Genomic DNA, 22,385 nt, shown 5'->3' with positions numbered 1-22,385 from the left:
GAAATGTTGGATTTAACCAAGCTGTGTTGATTGATTTTTGTTATGAATGCTTGCACTGTCATGTCTTCAGTTTCTGTGAGAAGGATCCTCAAAGAAATCCTAAAGACAGCAGGCAAAGACCAACCTAGTCCATTAAGGTTAACTGGGCTTATGAGAAGGACCCCATATTGTTATTATTATTATTATTATTATTATTATTATTATTATTATTATTATTATTATTATTATTTCATTAAATTGAACATTTTAAAAAACTGCATTCTAACCTCTATGCCACCAGGGCTCCTTATAACTTAAACTTTCACATCCTATCTTTAGGAGAATTCCAGGACAACTTGCAAGATCTTAGAAGACTGCAGAAAAACAAATGTCCTGATCTTCAAAATAGGAAAGGGACATGGAAAACTACCTACCTGTCAACTTTATGTCTACACTGGGAAAAGTCCTTGCATTATTTGTGTGTGTTTGTGAGAGTTTAGATAGGCATGGTACAATTAACAGGAGTCACATGGATTTGTCACATGTAAATCATGCCAGATTAACTTTAGCTTTTTCTTTGATAGAGCTACTGGCTTAGTAGATCAGGGTGCCTACGTCAGAGTCTCTAATGTTATTATTGTAAATGGACTCACAGTTGACTGAATGATTGCGTCCAAAGAATGTTTATTACTGGTTCTATTTCATCTTGAAAAGGATTTTCAGGTGGAGCAACACAGGGATCTGTCCTGGGTACTGTTCACCTTTTTATCATTGTCTTGGATGAGAGAGTTGAAGAATGATAACACAAAACTGGTGAAGGGAGGTTTGAAAAGAGAGAAGATTCGAAAAGATTTAAACAGGCTTCGTAGCAGACTAAAATGAATGGGATGGAATTTTATTAGGAATAAAAGTAAAGTTCTGAGGAGAAAAGGAAAGGCACAAGTGTGATACAGAGAAGTTTTGGTTTTGAAGTATTACAGTATGTTTGCAAAGAATCTGGGTGTTCATGTCAACCACAGATTAAACATGAGCCAGCAGGATGATGCAGCTGCTGAAAGGGCAAAGGCTGCCTTGAGTTGTATTTACACATTTGAGAAGCAAATGTTCTACTCTACTTTGTCTGTCCTCATATAGAATACTATGTTCTGTTCTGAGGATCAGGAAAGAGCTACCAAGATGGTTAGGTGACTGGAAAGCAAGTCTTATACGCAACAGTTAAAAGACCTAGGTATGTTTATCCCATAGAAGAGATGACTGAGAGGAGGTGTCATTGTACTCTTCAAATACTTGAAGATTTGTCACACAGAAGAGGACATGGATTAACCCTCTGTTGCATCAGAGGGTGATAATTATGTTAAACTACAAGAGGGGAGGTTCAGGCTACATATCAGGAGGAATTTCCTAATTGTATAAACTACAAGCCAAGACCAACAGGTTGCCATGTGAAGCAGTGAGTTCTTCTTCACTTCAATCTTTCAAAGGATAGATGGTCATCCGTCAAAGATACTATAGTGCAGGGGTCTCCAACCTTGGCTACTTTAAGCCTGAGGACTTCAACTCCCAGAATTCCCCAGCCAGCTTTGCTGGCTGGGGAATTCTGGGAGTTGAAGTCCTCAGGCTTAAAGTAGCCAAGGTTGGAGACCCCTGATCTAGTGGCTCTAGAGAGCTCTGGCCTGAGGAGCTGGTTCAAATAAATGACCCTGAAGCACCCAGCTTTATGATTTTTATGATTTCACTTCATTTATGTTTCCTTTAAAACATCAAATACTTTATTTTCCATCAAGCTGAATCAGGACTACTGCTCCAGTGAGAAACAAGCGACAAAAATTAATCTAATGTCCAGAACAACAAAAACGAATACTTCTGAAGCCATCTCATAAATTTCATCAAGCATATTAACCTGAATATAGATGTATGTTGGTTTCTTTGGAAACTGGTGTATTTTTGCATATCTATGATACCAATCATCTTTAAAATGTAGAATGTAGAATATTTTATTGGCCAAGTGTGGTTGGACACACAAGGAATTTGTCTGGTGTAAATACTCTCAGTATACATAAAGAAACACTTAATGATAGTCATAGGTTACAATCAACAATCAAATCATACTAGGAAACAGTCAATATAAATTGTAAGGATACAAGCAACAACGTTACAGTCCTACAATCACAAGTGGGAGGGGATGGGTGGTAAAGAGTGATGAGAAGATTAACAGTAATAGTAGTGTACACTTTGTAAATAGTTGAACAGTGTTGAGGGAATTATTTGTTTAGCAGAGTGATGGCTTTTGGGAAAAATCTGTTCTTGTGTCTAGTTGTTCTGGTGTGCAGTGCTCTATAGTGTCATTTTGAGGGAAGGAGCTGAAACAGTTTATGTCCGGGATGTAAATATTTTCACAGCCCTCTTTTTGACTCGTGCAGTATACAGGTTCTCGAATGAAGGCAGGTGGGTTGTAATTGTTTTTTCTGCAGTCCTGATTATCCTCTGAAGTCTGTGTCTGTCCTGCTGGGTTGCAGAACCAAACCAGACAGTTATAGAGGTGCAGATGACAGACTCAATCATTCCTCTGTAGAACTGGATCAGCAGCTCCTTGAGCAGTTTGAGCTTTCTCAGTTGGCGCAGAAAAAAAACATTCTTTGTTGTGCTTTTTTGATGATGTTTTTGATGTTAGGTGTCCATTTTAGGTCATGTGATATAGTAGAACCTAGAAATTTGAAGGTATCTACTGTTGATACTGTGTTGTCTAGTATTGTAAGAGGCGGTAGTATGGGAGGGTTTCTTTTAAAGTCTACCACCATTTCTACGGTTTTGAGTGTGTTCAGTTCCAGATTGTTCCAGTTGCACCACGAGGCAAGTAGTATACCTCCTGTCTGCATGCAGATTCATCATTGTCTCGAATGAGACCAATCACTGTTGTGTCAACAGCAAACTTCAGTATTTTAACAGGTGGATCGTTTGAGATGCAGTCATTGGTATATAGGGAGAAGAGAAGTGGAGATAGCACACAGCCTTGGGAGGGGGCTGTGCTGATTATACAGGTATCAGATGTGATTCCACCTAGCTTCACCTGCTGCTTCCTGTCTGTTAGGAAACTTATGATCCACTTACAAGTGTGTTCAGGTACCGCTAGCTGCATGTTATGATTAGATGCATGAGAAACCAAAACTGTCTCCTGAATGGGTATCCACTTCACAACCCTCATGTGCCAAGGTCTTTAGCAGGGAAAAAAATCTAAAAAATATTTCCAGAAAGGGAAATAAAGAAAATTTTAAAAAATCTAGTTTTATGTAAGGCATGTAGAGTTAAATAGCGCCTGGAACCTGACTAGCTCTGTAGAAATACATTTGATTAATGTATTTCTAGAAAGGTCTGGGTTTCTAAACCATCTCTGTTCATCAGATAAAATTCAGCTGTGTAATTAGCAGGCATATTTTATCATGTTAGCGAAAACTAGTTAACCCACATTCAGAATCAATAAGTCTGCATTCCAAGATCTTCATCAAATCTCATTTGTAAATATCATGCTGGTAGAGAATTGCCATTCCTTTTCCAGCACTTCCAACCTTTTGTTGTTGTTGTTCAGGCATCTTCCCCTACACTACCACTAATTTATGTTATAAATGAAAACTTTCTTTAAAGTAAAATAACTTGAATAGTTTTAAAATATTCTAGAACTACTCAGGTGATAACCTGAGGACACAGACAACCCCGCACACAAGTGGCCTCAACAACTCTCTAAAAGATTGTAAATGACAAGCTGTCTGCAAGGAATATAAATCCTTCCATTCCCCACCATCCACTCAGAGCTGAAGAAGCCTTTTGGATGAGAAGGGAAACGTCTTCAAAGAAAAACAAGAAATCCAGTTGTCTCTTGAAAAAGCACCTTTGGGACAACCATGAGATGGATGACTGAGAATCTCCATAGATGAAATTCCAGAAGCAAACAGACAATTCGGTATAAGGGACCCTTCCAAGAAGCTTATTCAGTTCCAATAAACCATAAGTGTGCCCTTCCCCTAGTTTGAGTTTTCAATGTCTGCTATTGTAAAATGCTTACAAATATTGATCTTACTTAAGGGTGATGGGAGGAATAGTACTATGGTGGCAATTATCATATTACAAATGGGCAGGTAGGAGCCGCATAGTCCACAGAAACTAGAATGCTAAGAATGTCAAGGAATAAAATTCAATGGTACAGACGATCCTGGGTTCAAATTCTAGCATCTACATGTAGAGCTGAAAATACTTTGGCCAAAAATCTTGGGCAGCTTCTGGAAGTCTGTGTCAACAATTCTAGACCATCTGAATCAAGAACATGAACCGGTATAATAATGCTTCTTGCATTCCAGTACTACCACTCACTAGGATTGTGCCTATAGGCTATGGAGGTCACAGCCAGGCAAGCTATTTCTGCCATGTTAGATCTCTCTTTCTTAGTTAATGCTAGAAATTGGTCAACTGTAAACAAAGTAAACTTCCAGACCTTCCTTGGCATCAACTGCAACTCCTGCCTTGCTCTTTTCTAACTCTAGGAAAATCTATCTTCTCATTATTCAAAGGTGTGAATGCTAGCATTATACTATAGATTTATTTATTATGTACTGTCTTAAATGAATAGAAAGAGGTGGGATTTGTTCTACTTATCTCAATAGATTCATTGAGATTGAATCTATCGTATGCTAAAAATGGCTGTCAGGCCAGAATTTTTTTAAAAAATGATCTGTGTATCATCTATACTATTTTGGTAATTCTAAAATTATTTGCTAAACCAGCTACATTCTTCACCTTCCCTCAAAACTTCTCACTCATAAGGTGAGTGACTGCTATATTCAGAAGTACCATTTCCCAAAATTCTACTGATCCTTCTGTTTATGCCATGTAACATCTGAGATTTTTCTGTTTATACCATCTGAGATCTAAACCTTGCCCAAATATATTTTTGATCCTGTCAATATATTGTTAACCCTGAGGATTGGCAAGTTTTAATCTTGTCTAATTTGAATCATTATTTTTTTAAAAGCCTTCAAATCTAATGCATTTCAAATGCAAGGATATTTTTCTATCTAAAAGCCTCATCCGTAAGTGAAAAAGAAAAGTTTTGCTAAGGCAGTACCTTGAAATAAGACAGGATCTAGTATAGATTTGAGCTGAGTGAGTTGGTGGCTAAGGTAAAATTTAAATGGAAAAATAGCCATATTAGATATCCAGAAAGATAACTGGAGATGAATGGAGATGTAACCAAACTAGAGACAAGGAATGTGGCACCCCCAGATATTAGAGTATCCTTCAAAATGCATTTATTTATTACTATTTGTATTATGTTGTTTCTTGCAATTCTAGATGGTTTATATAAATATGATAGAACATACATAACATTCATAAACATTATTAAGAACTTATATGAAAACTAATTATAATGAATGCCACCAATAGTCTGATTGTCCTATAGCAGGGCTGTCAAACTCCTGGCCTGTAGGCCAAATGTGTCATGTGCTGGCCACGCCCATTCAGTGAACGGGGAAAAAGTCCCGATACATCACATGATGCCGCTGTGATGACATGAGTTTGACACCCTTTTCCTATAGGAATGCCTTCCTGAAAAAGATCTCTTTCACCATTATACATAAAGATGTAAAAGTAGTGACACACCTGGACTGTGGAACAATTTGGGAACCTACTGAAGATACCATTTCCCAAGTACCAACTCCAGATTTCATTTGGAATACGTAGGTAGCTGAAGTATTCTCTTTCTGCTAGATTGTGTAGGGAGGGCATGTCCTACCTAAAGAATATGCTCCTGAAAGGCATTGGCAATGAAGGATGGAATTGTTGGAGTTGTAGATAAGGAATATGTAGAAGCTACTGTCCTGTACCAGCAAAAATGTAATACATAGAAAACATACCCAAAAATCATAGTATTCAATGATCAGCCTTGGATAGACAGATTAGCTCAAGCAGAGATACGGGGTGAAGAACAAGAAAGAGGTTCTAACCTGATCCTGGTTTTACTATATGTGGAAACTGTGCAAAAGTAGGGAAGACATGATTATACAATCACTTTCTCACAAGAATATTTTTAATCAGCCAATTAATTAAAATTGTCCTATTCAGCCATGGATTCATTAGATTACTTTTAACCTCAGCATTCCTATTTGAAATATAGGCACAATATAATATTATGCTTCCTGATGAGTACATTTAAAAAATTGGGAATATATGTGCAGCACATAAATATAATGTCTGTTGTTCCTTCTTGACTGATAATTCATTCTTATCCTGACATTTTGTCAATTAAAGTCAGAGAAGTTTGAAAGAAAAAGTGAAAATATTTCATCCATGTTTGAAACAAACTAATATATTTCATGAAAATTTAGAATATTCCCTCATCAATTATTTCCTCTTCATTGCCCATCAATAGTTCCATTCTATTTCTTTTACTTGTTAGAATTCTAAATGGGGGAGTTAATACCCTATACACCAGGGATGTCAAACTTGATTTCATTGAGGGCCGCATTGGGGTTGTGTTTGAGCTTGGGGGGAGGCGTGGCCAGGATGGGCATGGCCACTAACCGTCATTCATGTTGGGGTGCCTGTGGTGGCCCAAGCATTCTGCCTGAGCTCCGTTTTTGCCTGTGATGGCCTCCTGCAACCATCTGCCAGCAAAAACGTGCAGCTCCGTTTTCATTGACAGAGGAACTGCGAGCCAGTTCTTTGCTGTTTCCAGGGCAGTCCCATAGGCGAGATCTAAGCATCCCATGGGCCAGATTTGACCCATGGGCCTCAAGTTTGATACCCCTGCTATACACAAAGAGATATGACATGCACACATGTATTATACACACATACAGTATATGCCTATATCTCAAAAGTTGTCTAGAATTTTCAATACTGCACTATTGCTATAACTAATCAATTTGATCCATTGTGCATTGTGTGCCAAAAAGAAAATGTATTTTGCAAAATTACATTCATGTAAAAAGAGATTTAAAAAGACTGTTTTCAGTGATGTCAGGGCATAAATTCCCTATGGAAAAAAAGGAGAAAGCAAGAAGCTTTAAATTTCCATGAAGTAAAGAAGAAGAGTGAATAATCTTGGGATACCTTGCAAACTACAGAGCTTTTTATGTGTATTCTTTCCTAAAGTGTAGAAAATATTTTGCATTGTTGCATCATGAACAGTGACCCCACATGGTTTCCAGTCCAAAAACAGTAACTACTCCAAAAAGCAGTTCATAAATGTATTTGTGCCTTGTCTTTTATACTCTTCCATAATGCAGTAAAAAAAGCGATGTTCAAAATAAGTAAGTGTAAAGTAGGTCAGCACATAGTGACTCCAGCATGAGGAGGTAAACTCAGATTTCATTACAACTAGAATGAATGTTCTTTGATGTGATGTTTGTGAAGCATCCCTATCAAAAATTCCCCTTTCTAATTAACGATGGAAAGAGTGTTATAAATTCTTCCTTATAAAAATGACGATATGTTCATTTCAAATGGATTCCAAGCTTACTTCACAGTGATGGTAGCAATTGTCAAATAAGACCAGAGGTTTCTCAGGAAGATAAAATAAGTGTGTACTTCCCTTGACATTGGAGCAGGCAACCAATAGATGGAACCCTAGCAGATAACAACTAGCCTTAGCCATTAGAGATGCCTACTTAACTTACTTAGGGATCGGGATACCTATTCACAGGCATTGCCCATTCGTATTTGTCTTCACTGACAATAGCTCTCTTTATAGGAAAACATATCATCTGTTTGTAATATATTATATAATAATACATAAGTGCACCAACATACCTACCGTCCCTGTCCTAATGTTCCTTTTTATTTGTATCCATTTCATGTATTCATAATCATGTTTATACTTATACATGTCATCTAATACATGCTTGACAAAATATATAAATAAATATTATTTTTCTCCCAATGATATAGCCCAAGGGTGTCAAACTTGTGTTGTCACGTGACGTATTGTGACTTTTTCTCCCTTTGCTAAACTGGGTGTGGACATGAACAGCGTGTGACACATCTGGCCCATGGGCCATAAGTTTGACAGCCCTAATACAGCCTTTCCTGTCTTCTTTTAGTTGTTCCATGAGCATTTGAGCCAATAGTCATTGAACTAAATAGAAGGAACAGTCAATGATACAGAGAGATGTTTTTTTACTAGGGCAAAGAAAATGTAATGGTAATGAGACTGTCAAGAAGTATCATTTAGGGCGCTGAGGATCCATAATATTCTTTTCACCTGCAGAAAGAGAGAGCACTACATTCCATGCATGGTTGGTTGTGAGTTTTCAGTGAACTTCCAGCCTCTTCCAACCATATCTATTTATCTATCCATAAATGCCTTAAATACTGCTCCATATCATGGTAAAAGAAGCTATAATATGGTTTCATTGTAGGCCCAATCATCTTCAGAGAAACAATCATAATATTCTGGTACCTTAAGGGACATTAAACTACAGTCCCCTTGCACTGCCTTGTTCTGCAAGTTTCTTATGAAAACTGCTAGAAAAGCAGATTCTGGACCTTATCAAAGTTAAATGATGGTGTATATGGCTTCAGTTTGTTAGAGCAACGTTTACTTTATTTGCTATATTCCCAAAATAAGAGAAAATCACTTTGGACTGAGCCTTCTTCCATTGTGTTCAATGAGAAAGTAGATATTAGAAAAATTACATATACTCCCATATACAGTACATACACCAATAAAAGATAGATAAAAAGTTGGAGGAAGGTAAAATAGCCAGCCCCCTTCTCCCTTTCTTAAGCCAAACAGAACTTCACTTCACTTTCAGTTTCTCCTACCTATTGTACAGGATTTCTCTGTCCAAGTTTTACAAAGCAATGTCTTATTAGAGATGTATCACTTAGTATAAAATCATTGTAAAGCTTCCTTACAATGTATGGCTCTCAGAAAAGAAATCTTAAGTATATTGAAAATAACACAATTGCATATCTATGAAAATATATGTACTGGGGAAAATAGGGAATTAACCATCTCTTAGTACAAACTTAGAATGTACTGTATTATTCTTTTTCTTAGGCCAGTTTGCATCAACACACACACACACACACACACACACACACACACACACACACTATAGACAGACAATATGTTATTACTTTTAATGGAACAATTTGGCATATTTTCAATTATGCATGAAATGAAGGAGGGTGAACGCTTCCAGATATCTTGCCAATATTTTATACAGCAACATTCTTGTATTAATTATCCTAACAGTAGAATTAAAGACAAAACCTCACAGCCTCTTTTTTTTTTTTTACATTTTTAGAACACACTTTCCTTAAGGCTTGTTGCGTATGTACTGTGGTCTTACAAGCACCGGAACACTCTTGGACAGAATGAGTAACTTTAAATGTTTACAAAAACACTAAAGAGAAGGAAAATGATACATATAAAACAAAATACATCAGTAATATCAGATAACCAGTAAAATTGTTCATTTTCATTGAGTGGCTTAGGTTCAAGAGGGTCTCAGCTGTAGAGTTCATTTGACCTCCAAATTTGCATCTTCTCAAATCACTTTATGTTTGCATACTTGATGGACTTAAGTTAGGCACTGTTTTTTCAGTCTGTTCTATTTTTCAAACCTGTGGTTAAAATCTGTCCCATGCCCTTTGGGGAGAAAGATGGAATATATATAGTTGTGCAGTGTTTAAAAATTATCACACATCTATTATGAACACTTTTTCTAAAAGCTGATAGCTATTTTGATATTCTCACTACACAACACATGAAAGGTAATAATAATTGTGCAAACTGTAATTTCAACCAAAACAAACACACTAGTTTATCATCAGCCCATACACACATAAAGAGAAATATATATGCTTTTTGCAGATTTACTTTAAATAGCTTGATAAAGAAAGTGAGGTTTGGGGGAAAGAGAGTTTTTGTTTCTTGTTCTAACCTAGATTTTATTCCCAATTTAAATATCTACAGCTAAGTGAATACACAGAGAGTATACAATTTTAATATCTCTCTGTGAATACACAGAGAGAGGGAGAGAGAGGGAGATGGTTGATAAAGGTATAGATACAGTATAGCTATAAATATAAAGACTCAAAGACCCATTATGAAGTAGTGAAACTCATCTAAACTTGGAGGCATGCTCCTAATCATATTATTATCATTTGCAGATAATTCAGGGAGAGGTGAACCTGCCATACACAGTGAGTATTTCACTTTTTGAGCAATTTCTACTTCAGAATTACAGAACTTACTTAGGGTTTCTTCAAGCATTTTGTTTTTTTTCCAATAAAAAAATGCTGGTCACTATTATTGTTGTTTAGATGAAATGAAAAATTTAGTTCTAATCCTACATTTATTACCTAGTAAAATATCTCATAGAATTTAATGAGGCTTATTTCAGTGAGGTTTACATATGAAAAATGCATAGGACTCTACTGTTTCCTGCTAAAATGTCTTTCCCCCGCTAGCAAAACATATACTCCAGTGACCAGGCCCCCTTCACAGACATATGCATCAGCTTTCCCTGATCTTAGACACTTAAAACATATCACTCTAACAACATTGATAAAGTCCAGCTGGGTTGATGGAAGTAAATGGGGATAGTGTGAGTTGTATACAAGACATCTGAAAGATGTTAAATTGGGAAAGGTTTCCTTGGGGGCAGGGAATAAGCTCTTTTTTCTTTTCAGTTTTTCCTACTGATATTCTGCTGATCACCATTGGCTAAGCAAGATGTATAATTATGGTTACACTAATATGAATATATAGTAGAGATATAATGTGAATATGATAATTGCAAAATCATCATATTTATGCTATCTATCAAGAAAGCAAGAGGTTTTCTTGTGGCTCTTGAGTTGTTGGAAATCCTATCACAGGTAACCCACTAATACTTCTTGAGAGTTACAGTTTAACATATTTAAAAGTACAACATAACTCTGCAATAAAAGTACTATTAGAACTCCATCTTGTACAAATTACCACTTTCTCCAGCATCTAACATATTCCATTCAAATTCAGAAGTACAAAAATGTTTTTACAGCACTTTAAGAACTTTAGGGGCAGTTCAATCCCTGCGTAGCTCACTCCTGGACCATCCCATATTGCAGGGGACAAAGGAAGAAGAAGAGGCGACTTACCACTTGAGCGTCTGACAATGTTCTCCAAGAAGGTATTCTGTGGTGCCACCAGCCCCCTTTTGCCCCCCGGCATCCTCCTGTGCCTGCAGAGCTGGGCTCTGGAGCCAAGAGGTCGCAGTGGGGCGGGCTGGGAGGATCTCGGAAGGTCTCTTGAGCCCAGTGCTGTGGAGTAGCTGTGGGAAGATTGATGAGGCAGTTCATGGTAGTAGCGCTCCAGCAGCTGGTAGAGCCCAGACTGTGGCAAGGCTGCGCTCACAGCTCAGAAACTGCAGCCTTGGAAGAGATTGCGCCTGCGCGCTTGACCCGCTGTTGCTCTTGCCGCCGCTACTGCCCCAACGGGCAGGCAACATGACCAAGCCTGCTTTCCGAAGCGATCGCTCCCGAACCTGCTGCAGCTGGACGGAGGACCAACCCAAACCAGAGTCTGGATCGCAAGGTTTCTTATGCGTCTAAACGCAACACGGAGGGGGCGGGGAACCGGGAGATCGTGATTGTTGCCCGCGTAGAACAGTTCCCTTAAAAACGAGGGAACGATAAACCGATTGTCCGACTTTTCTGCTTGTCAAGGACGGAGAAAAGAGAAACGATTCCCGTATTCCGGCATTCCTCCGGCTGCCCGAGAGAAAGTTTTCAAAGTGGTCTAATCCCCAAAGGTTCCATCGAACAAGTTCAGGACCCTGGACAGCTGTCAAAGAGCTTGCCGGTTTCGGCGTTGGCCAAGCGCTTTTCCGTTTCCTTCGCACGCTGCTTCTCCCCCGTTGCCCTCATGAATCTGGAGTCAGCGGCGCCACTAAGTCGAGCGAGAGAAGGGCTGAGCGGTTGCGATGGAGCTCCGCGATGAGCCTCTGCACATCTGCCGGGGACTCAGAGAAAGAGCAGAAAAAACCTTGACGGAGAAGCCCGCTCCGCGCGCAGAGACCACACCAGCCCTCTTAGCAGAAAGGCCAATCGCTGAAGTGAGGAAAAAGGGACGGTTTCGGGAAAGCAGAGGGTTGCCAGGAGCGGCCCGGTCTCCAGAGGCGGGGCTGAGCTGTCCCGTTTTCCCCTTTCCGCGTGGCCCTGCCTCCTCCGACTCCTTGAACTGGTGGCTCAAAGTGTCCGATGGAGCTGTTCAGCCAAGGAGAAGACGGCCGCGGTGCAGCTCTCCGCCAGGAAAGAAAAGGCTAAATAATTCATAAGAGCCGAGCGTTTGTTTCGGAAAGGGGAAAAACGCAGAGGTGGAGGCGAATGAGAGAAGGAAGGGCGAGAGGGGAAACGAAGAGCGAGTGGGGGCGGGAGGCGGCCACTGAGTTCACGCGGATATAGAGGATGGAGTAGGAGGAGAAGAAAGAAAAGGCCAACTTTATTTTCTTGCCTCGGGTGAGAGAAAGTTGGAAAGGAGTGGCAGAGACGCTGGAAATTCCTTCCCAAATTCCTTTGGAAGGAATCGGTGGAGGTTCTTTGTTTCTTAAATCCCTTCGTCCTTAGCCCACCATCGCGAAGTGGAAGCTTCGTATTTCAGAGCAGAATGACTTGGAATACCACGCGAAGTGAAGACGACTTACGAGGGAGGACTAAACCCCCTTTTGACTCTGCTTGGAGGCTTCACCGAGGCATCTGATTGACTTATGTCACAGTACGTCTCATTGTATGATCCGTATTTTAAATTCTGGATACGGAGTCAAGAAATATCCCTTTATATTTTGAAGGGAGATCTATTCAAGTAAACAGGTAATGCTAGAGACACTCTTCAGTCTTCAGCATTTTCTGAGGATTTGCTGATTTTCACAAGGCTTTCTCACAAGTAAGACTATTTCTTACTAGTGATTTATGGAGCATCACACAATCATTACCTTGGCACCATAAAGCCTATATGCATTAGTGATATATTGGCACAGAGGTTGCAGGGTTACTGCTAAAATCACTAGTGAATAAATGGTATGTAATATAATGGGACTTGCTCCCAAGTAAGTTAAGAGTGGATTGAAGCCTCAATGGACTATTTATGACACAAGTTTCTTTCTTTTTTTTTACCCTTGCCTTGCCTCCAAGTATACGTGTCAGGATTTCCTTTCATTTCTTCAATAAATAAAATTAAAATCCATCAACTCTCTCATTTGTCTTAAGACTGGTTTCATTCTATCTCATTCTCCATCTCTTGAAGAGTTCTCAGCTTCCCATCATAAAGGATAAGATTTTAAATCTGGCCTTTTGAAGTCAGATTCTTAGTGCTAAAGGGACCGTAGACCGTAAGTAAATCAAAAAATGTCCCAAAATTACGAATTATTTCTTTCCTCCCAGTTGTTTCCCAGAGAAGGCAAAAACTGAACCTGGGACATTCTGCATGAAAAAGATGTGCTCAATCATTAACCACAACCACTTAATGTTCTTTATAAATAATGAGTGTCATTAAAAACTTAGAGGCTGAAAATATATGATTAGTTCTACCTTGGTTCGTTTTTTGTTTTTTTTTTGTTATGCATTGTATCAACTTGATCCATTTGGCTAATGTTTCCTAAAAGTCAGAAAATGGATACTCTTAGAAACAGCTATGTGAACACTATCATGCCCATATCTGGCGGCTGAATGTACCATATCAGAGAGCTCTTACACCTTTTCCTTTGCATGAAAATTCTCTTGTTAAAGTGTATTGAACCTAGCCTGGAGAAATTGATAAAAGTTTGATCCTCCAATCTAGATATAATTCCAAATGTAATTCTAGACATAATTATTAGGTGTCTGCAATCCCAATGGGGACATAAGCAATGGGTCAGCCTTGGTGGTTTTTATCATTTGGTTGTCTATTAAAAGCAACATTTAAATAGATGAGGCATTTATTCAACTGAATGCATTTTTATTTCAGAAGCACGGTGTATTTCAGACATTCAGGTATCAATGCACTGCAATAATATTTTGGTGCCATTCTTTTTATACAGAATTTTGTGTATTACTTGATACATTTGACTAATGCACTAATTGTGTGTGTTTGTGTGTGTGTGTGTGTGTGTGTGTAATAAATTTTCCAGTGGCATAATACAACTCTATGAAGAAAGAACAGATCATTTGTACTCATGTATCTATGGAGCCTTTTCCAAGAGCTAGAGTAACAATTAACAATGTTTGTAAAGAGGAATTCCATGTCCCAAACAAATGGTAAGTGAAAAAAAACAGCTTTAAAAAGATAGCCTATGAGGAGTTGGTATAGAACTTTGCAACCCAAACACAAAATTATATGCCTGCACTTACATGTGTATTCTCCACTGTGCATTTATATAAGTTGGGTAAATTTATTTTGAGGACTTTTAATTGTGCCTGCGATAACTAGTTGGATAAAAATCAAGCCTCGGAAGTAAAAGATTCAGGGATGCATGCTGTTGTATATTATTTTTCTTATTGTTTTTAGTGAGAAACACAATACATGTAGTTCTTGTTTAGCAACTAGCTTAGCGACTGTTCACAGTTATGATGGTGATGAAAAAATAACTTTGCAACCAATCCTCCCATAAATCATTGCAAGTCTATAAAGCAAAGGAAAGCTGGAATAAGCTGCTGTGCTGCCATCAGGAAGTGTGCCCATTCTGCTTTTACTTAAATGACATAATATTATTTTGAAGATAATATGGTAGTGTTCCCTACTCACAATTATGTAGCACTGAAGCTGTCTTTGATTAATCTTTTATATCAGATAAGTCACTAACTTTTGCTCTTGACTCATCTAGTCAAGAGGTTGTAACCTCCTAGTTTTGGACTAGTAAATGATCATTGGATCCTGTCCAGAGATGGTATTCAGTAGGTTCTGACCAGTTCTGGAGAACCAGGAGCGGAAATTTTGAGTAGTTTGGAGAACTGGCAAATACTACCTCTGACTGGCCCTGCCTCCATCTATTCTCTGCCTCCAAGTCCCAGCTGATCATCTGGGTCTTCTTTTGTTGCCCTGCACAGGAGAATGGAGCTGGAAAGCAGGTTAGTGGAGTGGGGAGGAATGGGGATTTTACAGTATCCTTCCCCTGCCACTCCCACCAAGCCACGCCCACAGAACTGGTAGTAAAAAAAATTGAATCCCACCATTGATCCTGTCCAGTTTGTTGGTTTCCATGGAGAGAGCTTTACCTTTACAGAGCCCATATATGCAGTCACAGAATCTGGGTTAAAGTGATGAAATGTGAACAAGATAAAATGATCTTCTAGTAAAACTTGATTTGCCAGATCGATGCAACGACTCCAAATTCAGTGAAATACAAAGATCATGGCAGAGGAAGTATCCAGATCTAATTAGGATATTAATATAATTATAAAATTTAAATCAGATTTAATTAAAGTAAGAATTATTACCCACCTGACAAATTTTATTCAAGAAGCTGAAACTACTTTTCCTCATTTTTCTTTTTTGGGTAATGTACAAATTTGAATAATTCTGAAGTTTCCCAATTAATTGGCAGCTAGAATTAGTTTTGGTTTCAACCAATTTTTATTCATTTGGAATTAAAGTAATTGAATAGAATTTGAATGCAAAGGCAACATAAGAAATGAAAATAAAAAGTGATGGTAATGGGCAAATGCACATTAATAAAAACAAATCATATTTATTTGTAATCTTTGTCTACCATTTCCCTTTTTAGAAATCTTGTTTAACTCAGATTAGAACTGATAAGTGTCATACAACTTTCAATAATTAACATACACTCCCTGGAAATGCTCATTATGCAGATTGTGGCATAATCGTCAGTCTGGAAGAAGAATGAAAGAGGGAAGGGTGGATTCTGTAGGAGAACAGGCAGAGCTGGGCGTTGGAAGTAAATGTGTCATCAGCTTAGAATCCTTATGTTGCCACAAACGATCCAAGTCCAGCCTCCCTTGAATTCCTTTGAACTTTATCAAGTACCAGTTTAGTGTTGTTAGTTGATAGATTCTTGGATATAGGCTTAAATAAAACTTCTGTGCTGCAACTTAATATATGGTCCTGAACCTTTGCACCTGATACATTCTTGTTCATGAACAGAAGAGATATTGGAGAAACTTTCAGAGTTGTATTTGATATTTGATATTGATTTATTTTATGAAATATAATGATAGCGGCCATGCTGAGTCCATAAGATGAAAGCATGGAAACTTACCCAATATTAGAAATTCTCTAAACCCACATAACTTTAGCTCTGTTTCCTGCCTTGGTAGAGAGATTTTGTTGTTCTTATTGCCACCACCTCTCTCCCAGGGATTGTCTTTATCTCATATTCTCTCCATTAAACTCACCATGTGAGAAAAATGGTACTCCTATGGTTGTATGTCCTAATAAAATAAATAAATGATAAAAAGGAAATACACTCCATAGCATCACCTACTGACCCTATGGAATCTGTTTTAGAATAACAGAGTTGGAAGGGACCTTGGAGGTCTTCTAGTCTAACCCTCTGATTAGGCAGGAAATCCTATACCATTTCAGACAAATGGTTCTCCAATCTCTTCTTTAAAACTTCCAGTGTTGAAGCATTTACAACTTCTGGAGGCAAGTTGTTCCACTGTCATTGTTCTAATTGTTAGGAAATTTCTCCTTAGTTCTAAGTTGCTTCTCTCCTTGATTAGTTTCCACCCATTGCTTCTTGTCCTTCCTTCAAATGCTTGACTCCCTCTTCTTTGTAGCAGCCCCTGAGATATTGGAACAGTGCTATCATGTCACCCCAGTCCTTTTCATCAAATTAGACATACCCAATTCCAGCAACTGTTCTTTAAATGTTTTAACATCTTTTTTACACCCTTGTGACCAAAACTGGATGCCCAGTGTGGTCTTACTAAGGCATTATAAAGTGGTATTAACACTTCACGTGATCTTGATTCTACCCTTCTGTTTGTGCAGCCTAGAATTGTGTTGACTGCACTTTTCTCTTCTTTCTACTCTCAGCTGAGATTTTTGTCCTCCTCTCAGCTGGAGGCTTTTTTTCCTCCTCTCAGCTGGAGACTTTTTTACTACCTGTTCAGCTGAACAGGTATGAATTTTTGCTACTGGTTTGGCTGAACCAGGCCAAACCAGTAGCATACCACCACTGATACAGATATATATTTAGGCTGTTACATTTTGTCACCTTTAAAAGCTAGAGCCAAATATGATCACTATAACTTTAACACACAAATGTGGAGAGAAGTAAAAACTGGGGATTCTTGCTGTATCCCCAATATTCATTCCCCCCTCTTGTCTAAAAGTAAACAATTTGTCTGTTTGTTCAGTGGTCCCCAATCTTTCTGCCTTTGAGAACTGGAGGGAGAACAGAGGGGATGGTTCTGTGTGAGCATGTGTGTGCAAATGGGGCTGGGTGCCCACTGCTTGTGCAAGTGGAGCTACGCAAGCTTGGCTGCCACTTCTGCAGCCCGGTTCTGAACAGGCCACGGCCCAAGGATTGATTAGTGAACACTCTTTTGCAGCCTGCCTTAGGCATAAAGAGCTTCAGAGCTGAATAAGCATCTTGGATGAGAAGCAAAACATCTTCAAAAAAAAACAACAACAACCAGAGAGTTCAGTTGTTTCTTGTAAAAGCACCTTTGGGATAACCATGACCTGGATGACTGAGAATCTCCATAGACATTTAAGCATAAAGTGCTGCCTTTACACATGCTTTTATTCATTAACAGAGGGAAGTTATTGAAAGAAAAGTATAATACAATGTCTAAACAGAGCACCATGAATGTCATTATATTGAGAATATATTTGCAGATAAATCCTTAGATTGTGCCTAGGCATACCATTATGAGCAAATACAGAATCTGCCCTGTAGTTCCAGCTCTTCCTTCACCAGCTGCATCTTCCTGAAAAGCCATTTTATATACACGAGAGTGTCCAGCTCAAGAAAGGTCTCTGATGCATGAAGCCTGAGAAATCTGATTACTCAGATGAAGGGGTGAGAAGTGTTTAGAAACTACAGAGGTCACATGGTATGACAATGCAATAGCAGATTATCGGGAACATCAGGATACATGGAAGTGGCCGCTTAAAACTCAACCCAATCTAAAATGAAATATAAAAATGGGTTTATTGGTTTGGGGTAGATCACCATGGTCACTGCTAAGTAAGCCAGTCATCTCACATCACAGCAGCTTCAGCAGCTATTCGTGAAAGAAGCTGGTCTTTCCAAAATTCACCAAATGATACATTTTCATTCATCCTCCTCCACTTACCACAACTGAAATGTTCTGAGGATAGAGGGTTGGAGAAAGGGTTGTAGAGTTAAAAATGAAATGAACAAAATGAAATTCTCTGTAATAGAAAATAATCGTGATGGGGACAAGGCTGAACTTCCCTGTTCTAGCATCATGGCATTTTTCTGTCATTAGGGCAGTTTTCAAGCTTGTGATAAACTTTTCTCATTGTGGGCCCTGATCTGCCAACGGCTGAGTTTGGTTCTTCGTAGAGACACATCTTTTAAATTAATCACTGTCAAAGGACTATAACACAGCAGTATTATAGATTCAGTCCTTGATGCTTGCCTTAGATGCCTCTGCTGCTCACCTGTGACAAAGTTTCTTGTAATGTACCCTTTCTCACTCTTCTAACCAATTGTAGGATTCAATTTTTTTTACTACCGGTTCTGTGGGCGTGGCTTGGTGGGCATGGTGTGGCTTGGTGGGCATGGCTTGGAAGGGGAAGGATACTGCAAAAATCCCATTCCTTCCCCAACCTGCTTTCCAGCCCTGTTCTCCTGTGCAGGGCAACAAAAGAAGACCCAGCCAATCAGCTCAGACTTGGGAGGCAGAGAATAGATGGGGGTGGGGCCAGTCAGGGGTGGTACTTGCCAGTTCTCCAAACTACTCAAAATTTCCACTACTGGTTCTCCAGAACTGGTCAGAACCTGCTGAATACCACCTCTGCTTCTAATAAGTTTCCCAGATACCCTTCACTTCAACTGCTCTAGTTACTTCAGGATCAGCTGCTCTGAGAATACTTCAGAGTCCAACTGACAAGGCAACGGGGTGGGGGGGGAGCACTCCAAAGAGCTTTAGGTATGATGCAGTGGCTGCTTTAACTTTGGATCAGGAAAGCAGCTGGTAAGAAAAAAAGACCTAATTCCCTATCTGCCACTCAGAACTGCTGTTTTATTTTGCTTCATGGTAGGGCTGATCTTGATGGCTCCCTATGTCTTCAAATGACACAGTTGCCCGTGGTTTTATTGCAGAATTCCATTTGCTGGTTCTGTATGAAATGCTGAATCAGAAACTTATTACAGCAGCTGATTTTGCAAAAACCCAATAGTTTAAAATGATTGGCCAGTTTCTGGTTCAATGGGCTGAATGAAAACAACCACTAGACTTTGATTTGTATATTTTCACATTATGCATAAATTCATTATCTCAAGTAATACATTGGGTGCCTTATGGCAAAATAGCAGTATTGCCTCCTGATAGGCAGCAGTTCCCCCTCCCCACTTTGCTAACTAAGTCTTTTAAACAGAAGTGGCTATGACTGAATTCCCTATAAGTAAGACAAAGGCTTCACTATTGGCTACTATGGCTCATCCTTGCCTGATGAACATGAACATTACTGTTATTAGACTCGGGCAGTAAAAATCCAGATAGCTAATCCAGAAAATGCTAACTCATTGCTGCCATCTAGAGTTGTCTGGAATCTGCAGCAGAAACACCAAACTAGTTCAGCCTGGAAACTTCCTCCCTTTCGATTTTAACTCTCAATCATCCCCAATACACCATCCCCAAATTTTGAATCTATCCCTTCCACTCTGCTTCATTTTCTCACTCCATACTTTGAGGGATAGGGAAGATATTCTAGTTCAAGATACTGCCCATCTACTTGGCTTCACACGTCCCGTGTTGAGCTGAGAAGGGAGGAAGATTTTTTAAGTTTCTGTTTTTGCCAAAATAATTGTTTGATTTTGAAAAGAAAGAACTCCGGAGAAAGATACATTAGAAAGCCCCAAGACATGATATTATCTTCTTATTTCTTGACATTGTATTGAGGTATTAGAAAGGTAATCAGGATATGTTAATTTCTGGGTGAGTAAGAAGCAAAGGGCAGACAGCAGGGCTACCAAAATCAATAGTCACAAAAACACAAAAGGAAAACAACATTGGGATAGTAGGTGTCTAAGCAGGTGTCTAAGCATATTATTTCACTAATATGAAACCTTCCATTGCTGATCCCTAAATTTGTTAGGAAACTCCCACCCAAGCAAGGGAATTAGCCTTGAGTCCTTGCACAGCCCCAAAAGACATCTAGGACTGGTTCCCTGTTAGGTTCCATGTCACCTTATCTGTTTGTTCCCAATGGAGGGCATGCAGTCCAAGGAGATTCTTGTACTATAGGTAGAATATAATAAAGTAGTCAGTTTGAACCTTTTATGTGTGGATCTGGTTATTTGCACCTGACAAAATGTTAGGCATCCCCAAGGGAAGGTTGTATGTTCCTGGGGGTTGGGGGAAGAGTGATTGAAGGGCTATAAAACTTGCCCAATGAAATAAACCTCTTTTGTGAGCTTCTTCCATGGAATTTTCTTCCTGTAGCTCGGCTCGCTTGCAGGCATTTTGGGAGGAACTTTTCTGATGCCGTAAATATTGGAATTTCATTAATAAAGCTTTATTAATTGTAACTGCCTTGGGTCTTCTCCTGTGAACCCCCACTTTGGATATCTGACACAAAAATGTTTAGAACAGCAATATGTCCAATCCTTTCTTTATTTAGAAATAAAAACAAAAATTAAGGTTACAACCAACCAAGCTTTACATATTGTTTAAATGGAATGATTTAATCTTTAGCTGACCTGCAAATACAGGCTTTTGGGTTATAAACAATTTAAAAATAGTGCCAAAAATAGAGGTTCTAAAAATAGCAAGCATGCATGTAGGGCAAAACATAAAACACATACATAATTGAAACCACTGAAGCAGCCCCTCAGAAGTTAAAATGAATTTAAAAGCCTTACTGCAGCAGATAGAGTTAATGTTCAAGAACCAGGAAGAAGACAGTCACAATGATCCAAGAACATTTAGTTTACCTTCTTCTTCAATGCAAATATCCTAATTAAAACTTTTTTTGACACAGCTAATTTAACTTGTGCTTCAGTATAGTAATTGGTTCCTCTGCTCGATCTTTTTGTTTTTCAAGTATATTCAATTGAATCTGCCTATCTGTAACTTAAATCCATTATGCTGTTCCTGTATAAAGGATTCAGTCTTTTGATATAGCAATAGCGCTTAGACTTATATACCACTTCTCAGTGCTTTACAGCCCTCTCTAAGTGGTTTACAGAGTCAGCATATTGCCTCCAACAATTTGGGTCCTCATTTTACCCACCTTGGAAGGATGGAAAGCTGAGTCAACCTTGAGCACGGTGAGACTTGCACTGCCAAACTGCAGGCAGCCGGCAGTCAGAAGAAGTAGCCTGCAGTATTGCCTTCTAACCACTGCGCCAGCATGGTTCATCTAAAAACTTACACCTTTAGATGCTGCTACATCTGGAAACATCATGGCCAGGAATCCAAAAGCCAACAAAGCAGGTACCAGGTGAGCCTCCTTTAGGGAGAGCACTCCAAAGTTAAGAAGCAGCATTACAATAAGGACAGCTCTCAAGCAGCCACTCTTCGCTTTTTGTGTGGAAGGACACATTAAACTGGCTGTAGAAAGAGTGTTTTGAGACTTTTCACAGCAGAGTCCAACGTGCTGTTGGGAAGTTTAAGAATGGAAAAGGGGGTGAAACAAAACATGACCATTGATATCACTACTAACTGATATCATAATAATATCTCAATCCGCATTGAAACTGTATTTTCTTTCCTACTACTTCTAGAAGGCCTTTCAGTTGGATGGTTTGGCATCAACCTTATGCTTGAACATGAATTAATAGGTTTAATTATGTTTACTAGAATATTGGAATTTTCCCTACAAACAGTAGAATCTTTCCTTAGATATTTTCTTGGTCTTAATTACAGAATATATCGATCTCTGATTTAAGCCTTGCAATTTTTTATTATTCATGCCCACATAGCTTTAGCAGCAATCTATCTTTTAAATTCCCTGGATTACATAAAGTTGAATATTGTGCAATAAATAGTATTATTTTATGATCTGAAATTCTTTTTTCCAGTCATTCACTTTCCCCCTTTTCCACTGTTTCCAGTACAACTGATATGGGGGGGAACCAGCACCAGTTGTAATGCATCTCTAGCAAATAACACATTTTCAAATTCTTGTATTGTACATTGTACAATTTTGCAGTGACATGCTGTATCTCCTTTTCTTGCCTACTTTTAAAAGCTACAAATTGCACTGAATTTAGCATTCTGGCAAA

The 22,385-nt window shown here is 38.8% G+C and overlaps 1 protein-coding gene across 1 annotated transcript in view; it reads right to left on the bottom strand.

Annotated features, from left to right (window-relative positions):
* Positions 1 to 11,585, bottom strand: part of KCNH5 (potassium voltage-gated channel subfamily H member 5) — a 199,810-nt gene extending 188,225 nt beyond the window's left edge. The window contains exon 1 of the mRNA XM_087932788.1: positions 11,122 to 11,585. Coding sequence (XP_087788914.1) covers positions 11,122 to 11,194 — 73 coding nt within the window. The 5' untranslated portion in view covers positions 11,195 to 11,585. The remainder of the gene's footprint in view (positions 1 to 11,121) is intronic.
* Between the last annotated feature and the right edge of the window lie 10,800 nt (positions 11,586 to 22,385).

The sequence above is a fragment of the Pseudonaja textilis genome, chromosome 1 (genome assembly GCF_049901715.1).
Source record: "Pseudonaja textilis isolate UNSWEBS1 chromosome 1, rPseTex1.2, whole genome shotgun sequence".
Classification (NCBI taxonomy): Eukaryota; Metazoa; Chordata; class Lepidosauria; order Squamata; family Elapidae; genus Pseudonaja; species Pseudonaja textilis.
Note: the sequence above shows the minus strand (reverse complement) of the source record. Positions and strands in the feature narration are given on the sequence as shown.